The sequence below is a fragment of the Salmo salar genome, chromosome 17 (assembly GCF_965601325.2).
Source record: "Salmo salar chromosome 17, fSalSal1, whole genome shotgun sequence".
NCBI lineage: Eukaryota > Metazoa > Chordata > Actinopteri > Salmoniformes > Salmonidae > Salmo > Salmo salar.
Window position 1 is genome coordinate 4,543,239 of NC_138307.1, and position 15,084 is coordinate 4,558,322.

Below are 15,084 nucleotides of genomic sequence, written 5' to 3' on the forward strand. Positions count from 1 at the left end.
TATGGGGCTTTGGTGACAAAACGGATGGCACTGTGATAGACTGCATCCAATTTGCTGAGTAGAGTGTTGGAGGCTATTTTGTAAATGACATCGACGAAGTCAAGGATCGGTAGGATAGTCAGTTTTACGAGGGTATGTTTGGCAGCATGAGTGAAGGAGGCTTTGTTATGAAATAGAAAGCTGATTCTAGATTTCATTTTAGATTGGAGATGCTTAATATGAGTCTGGAAGGAGAGTTTACAGTCTAGCCAGACACCTAGGTATTTATAGTTGTCCACGTATTCTAAGTCAGAACCGTCCAGAGTAGTGATGCTAGTCGGGCGGGCGGGTGCTGGCAGCAATCGATTGAAGAACATGCATTTAGTTTTACTAGCATTTAAGAGCAGTTGGAGGCCACGGAAGGAGTGTTGTATGGCATTGAAGCTCGTTTGGAGGTTTGTTAACCCGAGAATTGAACCCTGCGGCACCCCCATAGAGACTGCCAGAGGTCCGGAAAACAGGCCCTCCGATTTGACACACTGAACTCTATCTGAGAAGTAGTTGGTGAACCAGGCGAGGCAGTCATTAGGGAAACCAAGGCTGTTGAGTCAGCCAATAAGAATACGGTGATTTACAGAGTCAAAAGCCTTGGCCAGGTCGACGAAGACGGCTGCACAGTACTGTCTTTTATCGATGGCGGTTATGATATGGTTTAGGACCTTGTGGACTCCTCCTCATAGACTGCAACAGATTTGCCAGTTCTTGCTGTGAGATGTTACCCCACTCTTCCACCAAGGCACCTGCAAGTACCCGGACATTTCTGGGGGGAATGGCCCTAGCCCTCACCCTCCGATCCAACAGGTCCCAGACGTGCTCAATGAGATTGAGTTGAGATTCGGGTTCTTCGCTGGCCATGGCAGAACACTGACATTCCTGTCTTGCAGGAAATCACGCACAGAACGAGCAGTATGGCTGGTGGCACTGTCATGCTGGAGGGTCATGTCAGGATGAGCCTGCAGGAAGGGTACCACATTAGGGAGGAGGATGTCTTCCCTTTAAAGCAAAGCGTTGAGATTGCCTGCAATGACAACAAGCTCAGTCGGATGATGCTGTGACACACCGCCCCAGACCATGAGAGACCCTCCACCTCCATATCGATCCCGCTCCAGAGTGCAAGCCTCGGTGTAACACTCATTCCTTCGACGATAAACACAAATCCGACCATCACCCCTGGTGAGACAAAACTGCGACTCGTCAGTGAAGAGCACTTTTTGCCAGTCCTGTCTGATCCAGCAACGGTGGGTTTGTGCCCATAGGCGTCGTTGTTGCTGGTGATATCTGGTGAGGACCTGCCTTGTAAGTCGCTCTGGATAAGAGCGTCTGCTAAATGACTTAAATGTTAAATGTTAAATGTTAAACAGGCCTACAAGCCCTCAGTCCAGCGTCTCTCAGCCTATTGCGGACAGTCTGAGCATTGATGGAGGGACTGTGCGTTCCTGGTGTAACTCGGGCAGTTGTTGTTGCCATCCTGTACCTGTCCCGCAGGTGTGATGTTTGGATGTACCAATCCTGTGCAGGTTTTGTTACACGTGGTCTGTCACTGCGAGGATGATCAGCTGTCCGTCCTGTCTCCCTGTGGCGCTGTCTTAGGCGTCTCACAGTACAGACATTGCAATTTATTGCCCTGGCCACATCTGTATTCCTCTTGCCTCCTTGCAGCATGCCTAAGGCACGTTCACGCAGATGAGCAGTGACCCTGGGCATCTTTCTTTTGGTGTTTTTCAGAGTCAGTAGAAATGCCTCCTTAGTGTCCCTGGTTTTCATAACTGTGACCTTCATTTCCTACCGTCTGTAAGCTGTTAGTGTCTTACCAACCGTTCCACAGGTGCATGTTCATCAATTGTTTATGGTTCATTGAACAAGCATGGGAAACCGTGTTTAAACCCTTTACAATGAAGATCTGTGAAGTTATTTTGATTTTTACGAATTATCTTTGAAAGACAGGGTCCTGGAAAAGGGACGTTTCTTTTTTTGCTGAGTTTAGTACACTGTGTACAGTCGTGGCCAAAAGTTTTGAGAATGACACAAATATTAATTTCCACAAAGTTTGCTGCTTCAGTGTCTTTAGATATTTTTGTCAGATGTCACTATGGAATACTGAAGTATAATTACAAGCATTTCATAAGTGTCAAAGGCTTTTATTGACAATTACATGAAGTTGATGCAAAGAGTCAATATTTGCAGTGTTGACCCTTCTTTTTCAAGACCTCTGCAATCCGCCCTGGCATGCTGTCAATTAACTTCTGGGCCAAATCCTGACTGATGACAGCCCATTCTTGCATAATCAATGATTGGAGTTTGTCAGAATTTCTGGGTTTTTGTTTGTAAACCCGCCTCTTGAGGATTGACCATAAGTTCTCAATGGGATTAAGGTCTGGGGAGTTTCCTGGCCATGGACCCAAAATATCAATGTTTTGTTCCCCGAGCCACTTAGTTATCACTTTTGCCTTATGGCAAGGGGCTCCATCATGCTGGAAAAGGCATTGTTCGTCACCAAACTGTTCCTGGATGGTTGGGAGAAGTTGCTCTCGGAGGATGTGTTGGTACCATTCTTTATTCATGGCTGTGTTCTTAGGCAAAATTGTGAGTGAGCCCACTCCCTTGGTTGAGAAGCAACCCCACACATGAATGGTCTCAGGATGCTTTACTGTTGGCATGACACAAGACTGATGGTAGCGCTCACCTTGTCTTCTCCGGACAAGCTTTTTTCCGGATGCCCCAAACAATCGGAAAGGGGATGCATCAGAGAAAATTACCCCAGTCCTCAGCAGTCCAATCCCTGTACCTTTTGCAGAATATCAGTCTGTCCCTGATGTTTTTCCTGGAGAGAAGTGGCTTCTTTGCTGCCCTTCTTGACACCAGGCCATCCTCCAAAAGTCTTCGCCTCACTGTGCGTGCAGATGCACTCACACCTGCCTGCTGCCATTCCTGAGCAAGCTCTGTACTGGTGGTGCCCCGATCCCGCAGCTGAATCAACTTTAGGAGACGGTCCTGGCGCTTGCTGGACTTTCTTGGGTGCCCTGAAGCCTTCTTCACAACAATTGAACCGCTCTCCTTGAAGTTCTTGATGATCCGATAAATGGTTGATTTAGGTGCAATCTTACTGGCAGCAATATCCTTGCCTGTGAAGCCCTTTTTTTGCAAAGCAATGACGACGGCACGTGTTTCCTTGCAGGTAACCATGTTTGACAGAGGAAGAACAATGATTCCAAGCACCACCCTCCTTTTAAAGCTTCCAGTCTGTTATTCGAACTCAATCAGCATGACAGAGTGATTTCCAGCCTTGTCCTCGTCAACACTCACACCTGTGTTAACGAGAGAATCACTGAGATGATGTCAGCTGGTCCTTTTGTGGCACGGCTGAAATGCAGTGGACATTTTTGGGGGGGATTCGTTTCATTTGCAAGGCAAAGAGGGACTTAATTAATTGCAATTCATCTGATCACTCTTCATAACATTCTGGAGTATATGCAAATTGCCATCATACAACCTGAGGCAGCAGACTTTGTGAAAATTAATATTTGTGTCATTCTCAAAACTTTTGGCCACGACCGTATATAGCCAAGTTATCGCTACTCATTGTCTATTTATTATTACTTTTAATATTTCATGCTATTACTTTTCTATTATTTCTCTGTTTCTTTCTCAATCAATTGTTGGGAGGGGCCGTAAGTAAACATTTCACTGTTTTTCTGCACCCGTTGTTTACAATGCATGTGACAAATACAATTTGATTTGTAATGCATTGAACATTCTACTCCTTTTGATAGGAATGATCAAATGTATTTTCTTATCCATCTTATTTTTCTGTTGCTAAGATATTGGTATATTGACTGACTGCATACTGTTGGCCTATTCCTGTCTGTAGGCTATGACGAGACCCAGCGTTCAGATGGCATTTTTGTGTTGAGGTATGCTGTCTTTGTATATACTGTCACCTACTGGACATATATGAGATTGCCTAACATTATATTTGAACATGCGTGTGTGCGAGGCGCTAGGACCCGGTTCAGGTAGTAGTGTTCTGGAAGAAAATGTCGATTGCCGAGTCATGGAATACGTTGCTCCATGCATGCCGCAAGAAGAATAAGCACAATTTACAAGTGGATACAACAAGATGACCAGTATTGTTATTTTTGACTTGTAAAATCTCTTCGCGTAAAACGGGTTATTTGTTGGAAGCTTCAATTCACTAAATTGCTTTCCAGCACCAGCTTGTCTTGCGAATGTGAGTGTTGTATTAAAAGCAACAGATCTAAGCTTGCTCATGTAGATAGCTATCTTGATAGGTCAGACGGATAACGCCACAGATGTATTTATTTTATTTAACTAGGCGAGTCTCACAAATGGCAACTAGAGGGAAAAACTCTACTGTTACGGTTATTTTGACGCTCTGTTTTTGTCGTCACATTGTTTAAATATGCTCTGTCTGTCAAAGAGCGGGCCACCAAGAAAAACACGCTAAACAATGACACTGGAGCAAATGCATCTCGGTGCCCATGATAATATCTGTAGTGCTCAGGAAACGATTCCATGAGAGCAACAACATCTGAAATATTTGTTTAGAAAGTTCAATATCATATGACAACAAAAACATAAACAATGGAGTAATAGGGGTTAATAGTTTTGGGCGGGTTATGATAAGGTACAGTTCTTTCATTAAGATACGATCTATACATCCAAATGAATCATTTTATTAGTTGAAATTACAAAGTGCACTCTGACCTTTCTGAACTGGAGCTTGTGAGGCCTTCGTTCCGACATACCAAGCTACTCCATGGTACATTAGCCATGTGTCGGCATACCACTGTAACCTAATTCTAGTATGATATATTTTCAATGAATATCAGTTGATGAAATGTGATGTGTTTTAAGTGCCTTGACTGAATCAGAATTAATCCATCCGCCCACCCCAGATGACTGGCTGGGGTGTTTTTAGGAGCCATGACTGAAGCACTAACCATATCATAAAGTTCACAGCCCGATATAGCAGGGTTGGCCTGGATCTCTTAGGCCTATTAGGTCTTGAATGATTATACACTAGGAAGAGATGCTTGCTGTGTTTTGCTTCAAAGTACAACACACACACTTCAAGGAGATTCAATATGCTCTTAACCCTAATACATTAAGTAGGGTATAGCATGTTTGTCCTGCAAAATAATGAACAGGTGTTCATTGTGTTGACTAACTTAACTCCACCAGCAACGATCTGAAGTCATGAATGGAAGAAGTTAGACTAGTTAAATTTCATCATGAATAGCAGTTTAGAGCAGGATACAAATAAGATCCGGTGAAAATACTGAAGAGAATGTCATTTTGAAAACTAATTTCATGCAGTCAACTGTATGATTTCCTTTGCCTGTCCTTTTTTAAAGTCTCTTAACATCCATGCGGACCAGGTTGATGATCTTGAGCCCTATGTGTAGGCTTAATGTGGTGATAATATGTCTGTTATATCCCTGACTCCCCAGCTCCCAGCCACCATGGTAGTAGTGCAAAGCTACTGTGAGGCCGGCGCTTCCATCTCTGAAGCCTGGCTGGAGGGCGGCATCTCGCCCTGCTTCTACTTCACCCTGTTGCCCACCGTCCTGCTTACCCTCTCCTCCTTCTTCGGCACCTTCCACTGCGTCTGCTACCGCCGCTACAGCACCGAGATGGAGCCCAAGTTCGTGCCGCGCTCGCGCCTCTATGGCCTCCAACTGGCAGTCTCCCTGCTCCTCCTGCTGCAGTTCCTGGGGGGGCTGGTCTGGAGGGTGGCCGGAGGAGGGGAGCTCCCTGGCTACGTGGTGCTGTACGGTCTCCTGTCCATGCTGGGCTGGGCCTGGGCCGTGGCCCTGCTAAGGCTGGAGAGGAGGAGGGTGCTGGTGAGGGACCGGACAAGGGGCCACAGCACGGTGCTGCTGCTCTTCTGGGCTGTGGCATTCTCAGCGGAGAACCTGGCCTTCGTCTCCTGGGCCAGCCCCAACTGGTGGTGGGGCCTGGAGAACACACAGCAGCAGGTGAGAGAGGACCAGTCAGTGGTATTGTTGAGGGTTTAACATTATAGAATGTCCCCAATAGAGCTGACATGACTCCTCCCTCTACATATCACTCAAAGAGACACGTCTGTTCTACATAATGTATTTCTATCTGAATGTTTCACAACCTTGCCTACTGAACGTGGCACTGGGGTCTGTTCAGGAGGGTGTAGCGTTAGAGGACCTTCTGATAGAAATGTATTTGTGTAGAATAAACATGTTTAACTGTAAGGTTAAGTTGGAAATGGTGTTAGATCTGTTCCTTGCATTTCTGTCTGCATCGTTCAAACGTTTCACCTCTTTCAATTAACCCCGCAGCTCAACCCTGTGAGGATAAACTGCCATCTCACTCCCTAGTTTCATAGAGGTTGTTAAAACGTTGGCATATAATGTTACTGGCTATTAGTATTAAACTTAACATTGAGTTTTAACACTTCATTACACAAGTATAATAGTGGTCTTTCTAAAAAGCAAGTTAGTCTACCCATATGGTGTGATACTGTATCTGCGTAAATGAGACACATGGGCTAGGTTTAATGTTTCTTATTAATGACTGTTGTGATTGTAAAAAACTATCTATATATATATATATAATATTACAAAGCATTTTCTCACAAGAAGACTGCTAAAATAGAAACTGGCATTCCAACTATGACACAGCAGTGGAAGGGGGTGGAACCATTGTCATTAGTCAGCTATGAGTAACTCTAGAAGTGCTGAGTCATTGCACCATCATGCCATTCTACTGCCCTCTCCCTCTGGCCACGCCCCCAAATATACATTGTGTAACCAATCAGATCACGCCTTTTCTTAGTCCCTCCCCGTGTCTGTCATTGGTTGTCCCACTCAGCTACTAATATGTCTCCCAGTTGCATTCAGAATGCATTAGTTGAACACATCTTCATTAGCTTTTTACCAAGCTTTCACCATCTTAGTTCTTCCAATGGGTTGTTATACCACAAAGTATATGACACAGTCCACTGTTTACTTTGTGTCATAATGTGTACACTTTGTGTCATAATGTGTACAGTAGTTTACTTTGTATAGTCAGTCTGACTGTAACCACTGACTCACCTCTCCTCCAATCCTGAATGATCCAACAACTCCTGGGTAAATTACTTTTGAATAATAACCTCAGCCTCACATTGAAGTTGGGGCAGCAGGTAGCCCAACGTTTAAGAGTGTTGGGCCAGTAACCGAAATGTCGCTGGTTCGAATCCCAGAGCAGACTAGGTGACAAATCTGCCGATGTGCCCTTGAGCAAGGCACTTAACCATAATTGTTCCTGTAAATCGCTCTGGATTAGAGTGTCTGCGAAATGACTAAAATGTAAATGGTGTGTGTTGAATGGCGTATTGAAATGTGTTTTTTTTTCTGTGTTTTATGCAGTTATGCTTGTCAGTCAGCACTTATTTAAAGAAATACTACACTCCCATTTTTAAAAATTTTGACGGCTTACATGCACCATTTGGGATTGTATTAACAGTCCCATTGGGATTGAATTATCAATGGACAACATACTAAAATGTAGTTTATGAGTGCAAGATTCCTTTACAGAGTCAATCTACAATTGCTACATCCGTTTTTGGACTAATGATATATACCCATTGAGTCTTGAAGATTATAAGTTATATATGCCTCATGAGCTTAGTTCAACTGTCACACCCCATGAGAACCCAACATATGAGCTTGTTTTACTTTAATGTTTAGAAACAGTGTAAATGTAAACAGTGTATAACCTCTAAAGATGGTTAAAACTGTCATTTTGATACCATGGATGGTCAGTCCTTTCATCCGTAGCTCTGTCTATGTATTTGAGTGGTTCCATTTCTCCAGGCCAAAGCTGCAGATTGCCCCTTTAAAGGTTCAGTCATGACTTAGAATTGTTCATTCATTACCTCAGGTGGAATTTTCTCTGTGGTTGATGCGCTACGTCGGCACGGGAACACTCTTCTTCCTGGGCCTGAAGGCCCCGGGATTACCACGGAGACCGTACATGCTCCTGATCAACGAGGACGAACGTGACGTGGAGGGCGGCACTGGCCAGGTAATCTAGTAATCAAATCAAATGTTATTTGTCACATGCGAATACAACAGGTATAGACCTTACCGTGAAATGCTTACTTACAAGCCCTTAACCAACAATGCAGTTTTTACGAAAATGGAGTTAAGAAAATATAAATTAACTAAAAAATTTAAGTAACACAATAAAATAACAATAACTAGGCTATAGACGGGGTACCAGTGCCGAGTCAGTGTGCGGGGATACAGGTTAGTCGAGGTAATTGAGGTAATATGTCCAGGTGCAGTTGAAGTTTTCCAAACGCCTGAAGGTACCATGTTCATCTGTACAAACAATAGTACACAAGTATAAACACCATGGGACCACACAGCCATCATACCACTCAGGAAGGAGACGCGTTCTGTCTCCTAGAGATGAACATACTTTGGTGCGAAAAGTGCAAATCAATCCCAGAATAACAGCAAAGGACCTTGTGAAGATGCTGGAGGAAACAGATACAAAAGTATCTATAGCCACAGTAAAACGAGTCCTATATCGACATAACCTGAAAGGCTGCTCAGCAAGGAAGAAGCCACTGCTCCAAAACCGCCATAAAAAAAGCCAGACCACGGTTTGCAACTTTACATGGGGACAAAGATCGTACTTTTTGGAGAAATGTCCTCTGGTCTGATGAAACAAAAACAGAACTGTCTGGCCATAATGACCATCATTATGTTTGGAGGAAAAAGGGGGAGGCTTGCAAGCCGAAGAACACCATCCCAACTGTCAGGCACAGGGGTGGCAGCATCATGTTGTGGGGGTGCTTTGCTGCAGAGGGACTGGTGCACTTCACAAAATAGATGGCATCATGAGGAAAGGAAAATTATGTGGATATATTGAAGCAACATCTCAAGACATCAGTCAGGAAGTTAAAGCTTGGTCGCAAATGGGTCTTCCAAATGGACAGTGACCCCAAGCATACTTCCAAAGTTGTGGCTTAAGGACAACAAAGTCAAGGTGGCCATCACAAATCCCTGACCTCAATCTTATAGAAAATGTGTGGGCAGAACTGAAAAAGCGTGTGCGAGCAAGGAGGCCTACAAACCTGACTCAGTTACACCAGCTCTTTCAGGAGGAATGGGCAAAAATTCACCCAACTTATTGTGGAAGGCTACCTGAAACGTTTGGCCCAAGTTAAACAATTTAAAGGCAATGCTACCAAATACTAATTGAGTGTATGCAAACTTCTGACCCACTGGGAATGTGATAAAAGCTGAAATAAATCATTCTCTCTACTATTATTCTGACATTTCACATTCTTAAAATAAAGTGGTGATCCTAACTGACATAAGACTGAATCTTTACTGGGATTAAATGTCAGGAATTGTGAAAAACTGAGTTTAAATGTATCTGGCTAAGGTATATGTAAACTTCCGACTTCAACTGTAGGTAGGGGTAAAGTGACTGCATAGATAATAAACAATGAGTAGCCGCAGTGTAAAAAAAAAAGGTATAGTAGTTCTGGATGGCAGGAAGCTTGGCCCTGGTGATGTACTGGGCCGTACGCACTACCCTCTGTAGCACCTTATGGTCGGATGCCGAGCAGTTGCCATACCAGGCGGCAATGCAACCGGTCAGGATGCTCTCAATGGTGTAGCTGTAAAACATTTTGAGGATCTGGGAACCCACCAATCTTTTCAGCCTCCTGAGGAGGAATAGGTATTGTCGTGCATTCTTCGCAACTGTCTTGGTGTGTTTGGACCATGATAGTTTGTTGGTGATGTGGACACCAAGGAACTTGAATCTCTCAACCCACTCCACCACAGCCCTGTCGATGGGAATGGGGGCATGTTCAGCCCTCCTTTCCCTGTAGTCCAAGATCAGCTCTTTTGTCTTGCTCACATTGAGGGAGAGGTTGTTGTCCTGGCACCACACTGCCAGGTCTCTGACCACCTCCTCCCTATAGGCTCTCGTCAGTGATCAGGCATACCACCGTTGTGTCGACATCAAACTTAATGATGGTGTTGGAGTCATGCTTGGCCACGAAGACACTTGCCAGTTAGTTCACACATGCTCTGAGTACACCTCCTGGTAATCTGTCTGGGGCTGCGGCCTTGTGAATGTTGACCTGTTTAAAGGTCTTGATCACATCGGCTACGGAGAGTGTGATCACGCAGTCATCCGGAACAGCTGGTGCTCTCATGCATGCTTCAGTGTTGCTTGACTCGAAGCGAGCATAAAAGGCATTTAGCCTGTATGGTAGGCTCGCGTCATTGGGCGGCTCACGGCTGGGTTCCCCTTTTGTAATCCGTAGTAGGTTGCAAGCCCTGCCACATTCGATGAGCGTAAGAAGCCGGTGTAGTAGGATTCAATCTTATTCCTGTATTGACGCTTTGCCTGTTTGATGGTTTGTCTGAGGGCATATCAGGATTTCTTTTAAGCGTCTGGATTAGTGTCCCGCTCCTTGAAAATAGCAGCTCCATGGCTTCTGGTTGGGATACGTACGTAAGGTCACTGTGGGGACGACGTCATCTATGTACTTATTGATGAAGCCGATGACTGAGGTGGTGTGTTCCTCAATGCCATTGGATGAATCTCGGAACATATTCCAGTCTGTGCTAGCAAAACAGTCCTGTAGCTTAGCATCCGCTTCATCTGACCACTTCAGTATTGAGTCGAGTCACTGGTACTTCCTGCTTTAGTTTTTGCTTGTAAGCAGGAATCAGGAGGATAGAAGTATTTTTTTTCTTCTGGTTGCACAGGTGACATGCTGGTAGAAATGAGGTCAAACCGATTTAAGTTTGCCTGCATTAAAGTTCCCGGCCACAACCCTTTTTGTTGTTGTTTGTCTCTGTCTGTATTTATTAAGTTCATAATAACCCCCTAATATCTCTATCTGTACCCCAGCTCCAGTTGGATGGGGCAGAGGAATCCCAGTCTACCTGGCAGGACTTTGGGCAGAAGGTGCGTCTGCTGGTGCCCTACATGTGGCCCAGAGGCAGCATGCTGTTACAGGGCCTGGTGCTCCTCTGCCTGTGCCTGCTGGGTCTGGAGAGGGTCATCAATGTCTTTGTGCCCATCTACTACAAGAACATTGGTGAGAGAGCATCCCTCATTTTGTAACATCTCCCCTATATCCAGCTTTTATCTAGATGCATTTTTAAATTCCTACTTGTTGCTGTCACAGCCTTATTGGTTGCGTTGCAGGTTGTCTTTATTGGTGCTGCACTGCACATTCTCAGAAGTATTTTGTGATATCATTGAGGCTGACATGATAATCTACCCAGAAAAACTGCAGATAAGATGACCTGGGATTGTCAACCCTCTTTCTGTAACAGTGAATGATCTGACTGATGGAAGCAGCTGGAAGACCTTGGCCACCACTGTGTGTGTCTACGTCTTGCTCAAGTTCCTGCAAGGTGGAGGGGCAGGTGAGTGCAGGGCTCTAAAGTGCGACCAATTTGGTCAGTCATTTTTGCTTTGCGACCAGGTTTTGTTTTGGGAGCTCTGTGCGAGTATGAAAAAATCTCCCAGATAATTGTTGTAATGATAAGACTTAGCTGTACTGTTGTTTCCTAGTGCCCTAGAGAAACAAGCGAGTGCGGATTCGTTAGCGCCATTGTGGCACCATTACTACAGCGAAAGCGGCTTACTTCTAGCCCAACCAGGTCAAAAGATCTGGCCCATATTACCGCCGCAACATTTTTATCTTCCTATAGCGGATAGCTGGGACCACATTTTACATTCATTAACCATGTTGTGGGCCGTTATAAAACTACTCGCAAACCGTTTGTTGAATGAATTAATGAATGAATGAATGAGAGATATCTTGCCTGTCATTATCACAAACCTGACTTTTTAAAGAGACAGTGTAAAATGTTTTATCTGATGCATCTCAAACAATATGGTGTAATTGCAGACCACAATTCGGGGCATTTCCTGATGTGGTCATTCCTTGATATCAGGAAGCATCCATTGGTGCCTGCCATTGGTCAATTCTGGTGTTATGCGACAGATGGTTTCTCAACACGTGATTTGTTTACATCGCAGGTTAGGATAATTAGCGTGGCAGGTTGGGATAATTAGCGTGGCAGGTTGGGATAATTAGCGTGGCAGGTTGGGATAATTAGCGTGGCAGGTTGGGATAATTAGCGTGGCAGGTTGGGATAATTAGCGTGGCAGGTTGGGATAATTAGCGTGGCAGGTTGGGATAATTAGCGTGGCAGGTTGGGATAATTAGCGTGGCAGGTTGGGATAATTAGCGTGGCAGGTTGGGATAATTAGCGTGGCAGGTTGGGATAATTAGCGTGGCAGGTTGGGATAATTAGCGTGGCAGGTTGGGATAATTAGCGTGGCAGGTTGGGATAATTAGCGTGGCAGGTTTGGGATAATTAGCGTGGCAGGTTGGGTGAATTAGCGTGGCAGGTTGGGTGAATTAGCGTGGCAGGTTAGGTGAATTAGCGTGGCAGGTTAGGTGAATTAGCGTGGCAGGTTAGGTGAATTAGCGTGGCAGGTTAGGTGAATTAGCGTGGCAGGTTAGGTGAATTAGCGTGGCAGGTTAGGTGAATTAGCGTGGCAGGTTGGGATAATTAGCGTGGCAGGTTGGGATAATTAGCGTGGCAGGTTGGGATAATTTGCGTGGCAGGTTGGGATAATTAGCGTGGCAGGTTGGGATAATTAGCGTGGCAGGTTGGGATAATTAGCGTGGCAGGTTGGGATAATTAGCGTGGCAGGTTGGGATAATTAGCGTGGCAGGTTAGGATAAATAGCGTGGCAGGTTGGGTGAATTAGTGTGGCAGGTTGGGTGAATTAGCGTGGCAGGTTAGGTGAATTAGCGTGGCAGGTTAGGTGAATTAGCGTGGCAGGTTGGGAGAAGGTGAAGGTTAGGAAAAGGGTTAGGCTACAGTTGTCAACAACTGTTGTCCCCAACTCTTGTCCCCGATGTGAAAGAAACGGCCACGGACCAATGGCGAGCATCAATAGGTTTAACTTGATATCAAGAAACGCCTATATTAAAAAAAAAACGCCCCAAGTTGCTGTCTGCAATTACACCCTTCTCTCTCAATAGGAAAATAGTGCTTTTACACAATGTAGAAACCTAATATTCCACAAATTACTAATTTCAATGACGTTTCAACGTATCAACGTTTTAGCTCTTATAATAAACTAATGTATTTACAGTATTACATATTATGTGCTACAAAAGTAGCTATAATTCATAAAAGCCTATATATCAATCAATTAAAATATATATTTTCTGGTGCTCCTAAATGTTATGTGGTGCTCCTAACTTTTTAAAATTGGGAACACCAGTGCTACAAAAAAAAGTATGTAATGTATGTATGTAATGTATGTATGTACGTATGTATGTATGTATGTATGTAATGTATGTATAATTTACAGCCCTGGGTGAGTGGGAGTTTCACCTCCATTTTGTCTTTCTCTGCTACACCCATTCATTCCTTGGACTCCTTGAGTACTGTTATTTTAATTATCTCTCTTGTTCCCTCGCTCTCTATATCTCCTCTCCCCTTTCTCCTTCTCCCCAACCCCACTCTTACCCCCCTGCCCTCTCCCTCTCTCTCTTCTCTTTCCTGTACCTCACTCTCTCCCTAGGTGCGTCCGGCTTCGTCAGTAACCTGCGCTCCTTCCTGTGGATCCGCGTGCAGCAGTACACCAACCGCGTGGTGCAGGTGCGTCTGTTCGGCCACTTACACTCACTGTCTCTGCGCTGGCACCTGGGCCGACGCACCGGGGACGTCCTGCGTAGCATTGACCGCGGCACCTCCTCCATCAACAGCCTGCTCAGGTGGGTCTCATAATAATAAATTGTGTGTGTGCGTGGTTTTCCGATTTAACACGTCTAAAAAAAAATTAAGGTACCTGTGACCAACAGATGCATATCTGTATTCTCAGTCTTGGCCTATTGAATTTATTTTCCTTATGAACTTTAACTCAGTAAAATCTTTTAAATTGTTGTATTTTGTATTTTTGTTCAGTGTATATACTGTAGAAAGTATTGACACTCGTTCTTTTTTTAAAACAAATTAATAAAAAATGAAAAGCTGAAATGTCTTGAGTCAATAAGTATTTAACGACTTTGTTATGGCAAACCTAAATAAGTTCAGGTTGAAAAAATGTGCTTAACAATAACATTTAAAAAAGCATACATTGAATATCCCTTTGAGCATGGTGAAGTTAGTAATTATACTTTGGATGTTGTATTAATACTCCAAGTCACTACAAAGATACAGGCGTCCTTCCTAACCCAGTTTCCAGAGAGGAAGGAAACCGCTCAGGGATTTCACCATGAGGCCAATGGTGACTTTAAAACATTAAAACAGTTACAGATTTGAATGGCTGTGATAGGAGAAAACTGAGGATGGATCAACAACATTGTAGTTACTCCACAATACTAACCTAATTGACAGAGTGAAATTAAGGAAGCCTGTACAGAGTAAAAATTCTAAAGCAATCATCCTGTTTGCAATAAAGCACTAAAGTAAAACTGCAACAACAACAAAAATTCATGAAATGTACTTTATGTCCTGAATAAAAAGCGTTATGTTTGAGGAAAATCCAAGACAACACATCACCTAGTGCCACTGCATCGTGTTAGGGGTATGCTTGTAATCGACAAAGACTAGGGACTTTTTGTTTTATTAAAAATAAACAGAATGGAGCTAAGCACAGGCAAAATCCCAGAGGAAAACATGGTTCTTTCTGCTTTCCACAAGACACTTGGAGATTAATTCCCCTTTCAGCAGGACAACATTGAATGTTTCTGAGTGGCCTATTTATAGGTTTTGTCGTCAATCGGGCTTGAAGAATTTTCAAAGAATAATGCGCAAATGATATTACAATCCAGGTGAACAAAGCTCTTAGACTTATCCAGAAAGACTCAGATGTAATTTCTGCCACAGGGGATTCTAACATGTACAGTGAGGGAAAAAAGGTATTTGATCCCCTGCTGATTTTGTTCATTTGCCCACTGACAAAGAAATGATCAGTCTATAATTTTAATGG

At 44.0% G+C, this 15,084-nt stretch overlaps 1 protein-coding gene across 2 annotated transcripts in view; it reads left to right on the plus strand.

The window, feature by feature from the left end:
• Positions 1-4,047: 4,047 nt before the first annotated feature.
• Positions 4,048-15,084, plus strand: part of abcb6a (ATP binding cassette subfamily B member 6 (LAN blood group) a) — a 31,178-nt gene continuing 20,141 nt past the window's right edge. For both annotated transcript variants that reach the window (XM_014151292.3, XM_082963370.1), the window contains exons 1-6: positions 4,048-4,267; positions 5,511-6,038; positions 7,960-8,103; positions 10,966-11,155; positions 11,397-11,489; positions 13,675-13,867. In XM_014151292.3, coding sequence (XP_014006767.3) covers positions 5,523-6,038; positions 7,960-8,103; positions 10,966-11,155; positions 11,397-11,489; positions 13,675-13,867 — 1,136 coding nt within the window. In that variant the 5' untranslated portion in view covers positions 4,048-4,267; positions 5,511-5,522. The remainder of the gene's footprint in view (positions 4,268-5,510; positions 6,039-7,959; positions 8,104-10,965; positions 11,156-11,396; positions 11,490-13,674; positions 13,868-15,084) is intronic.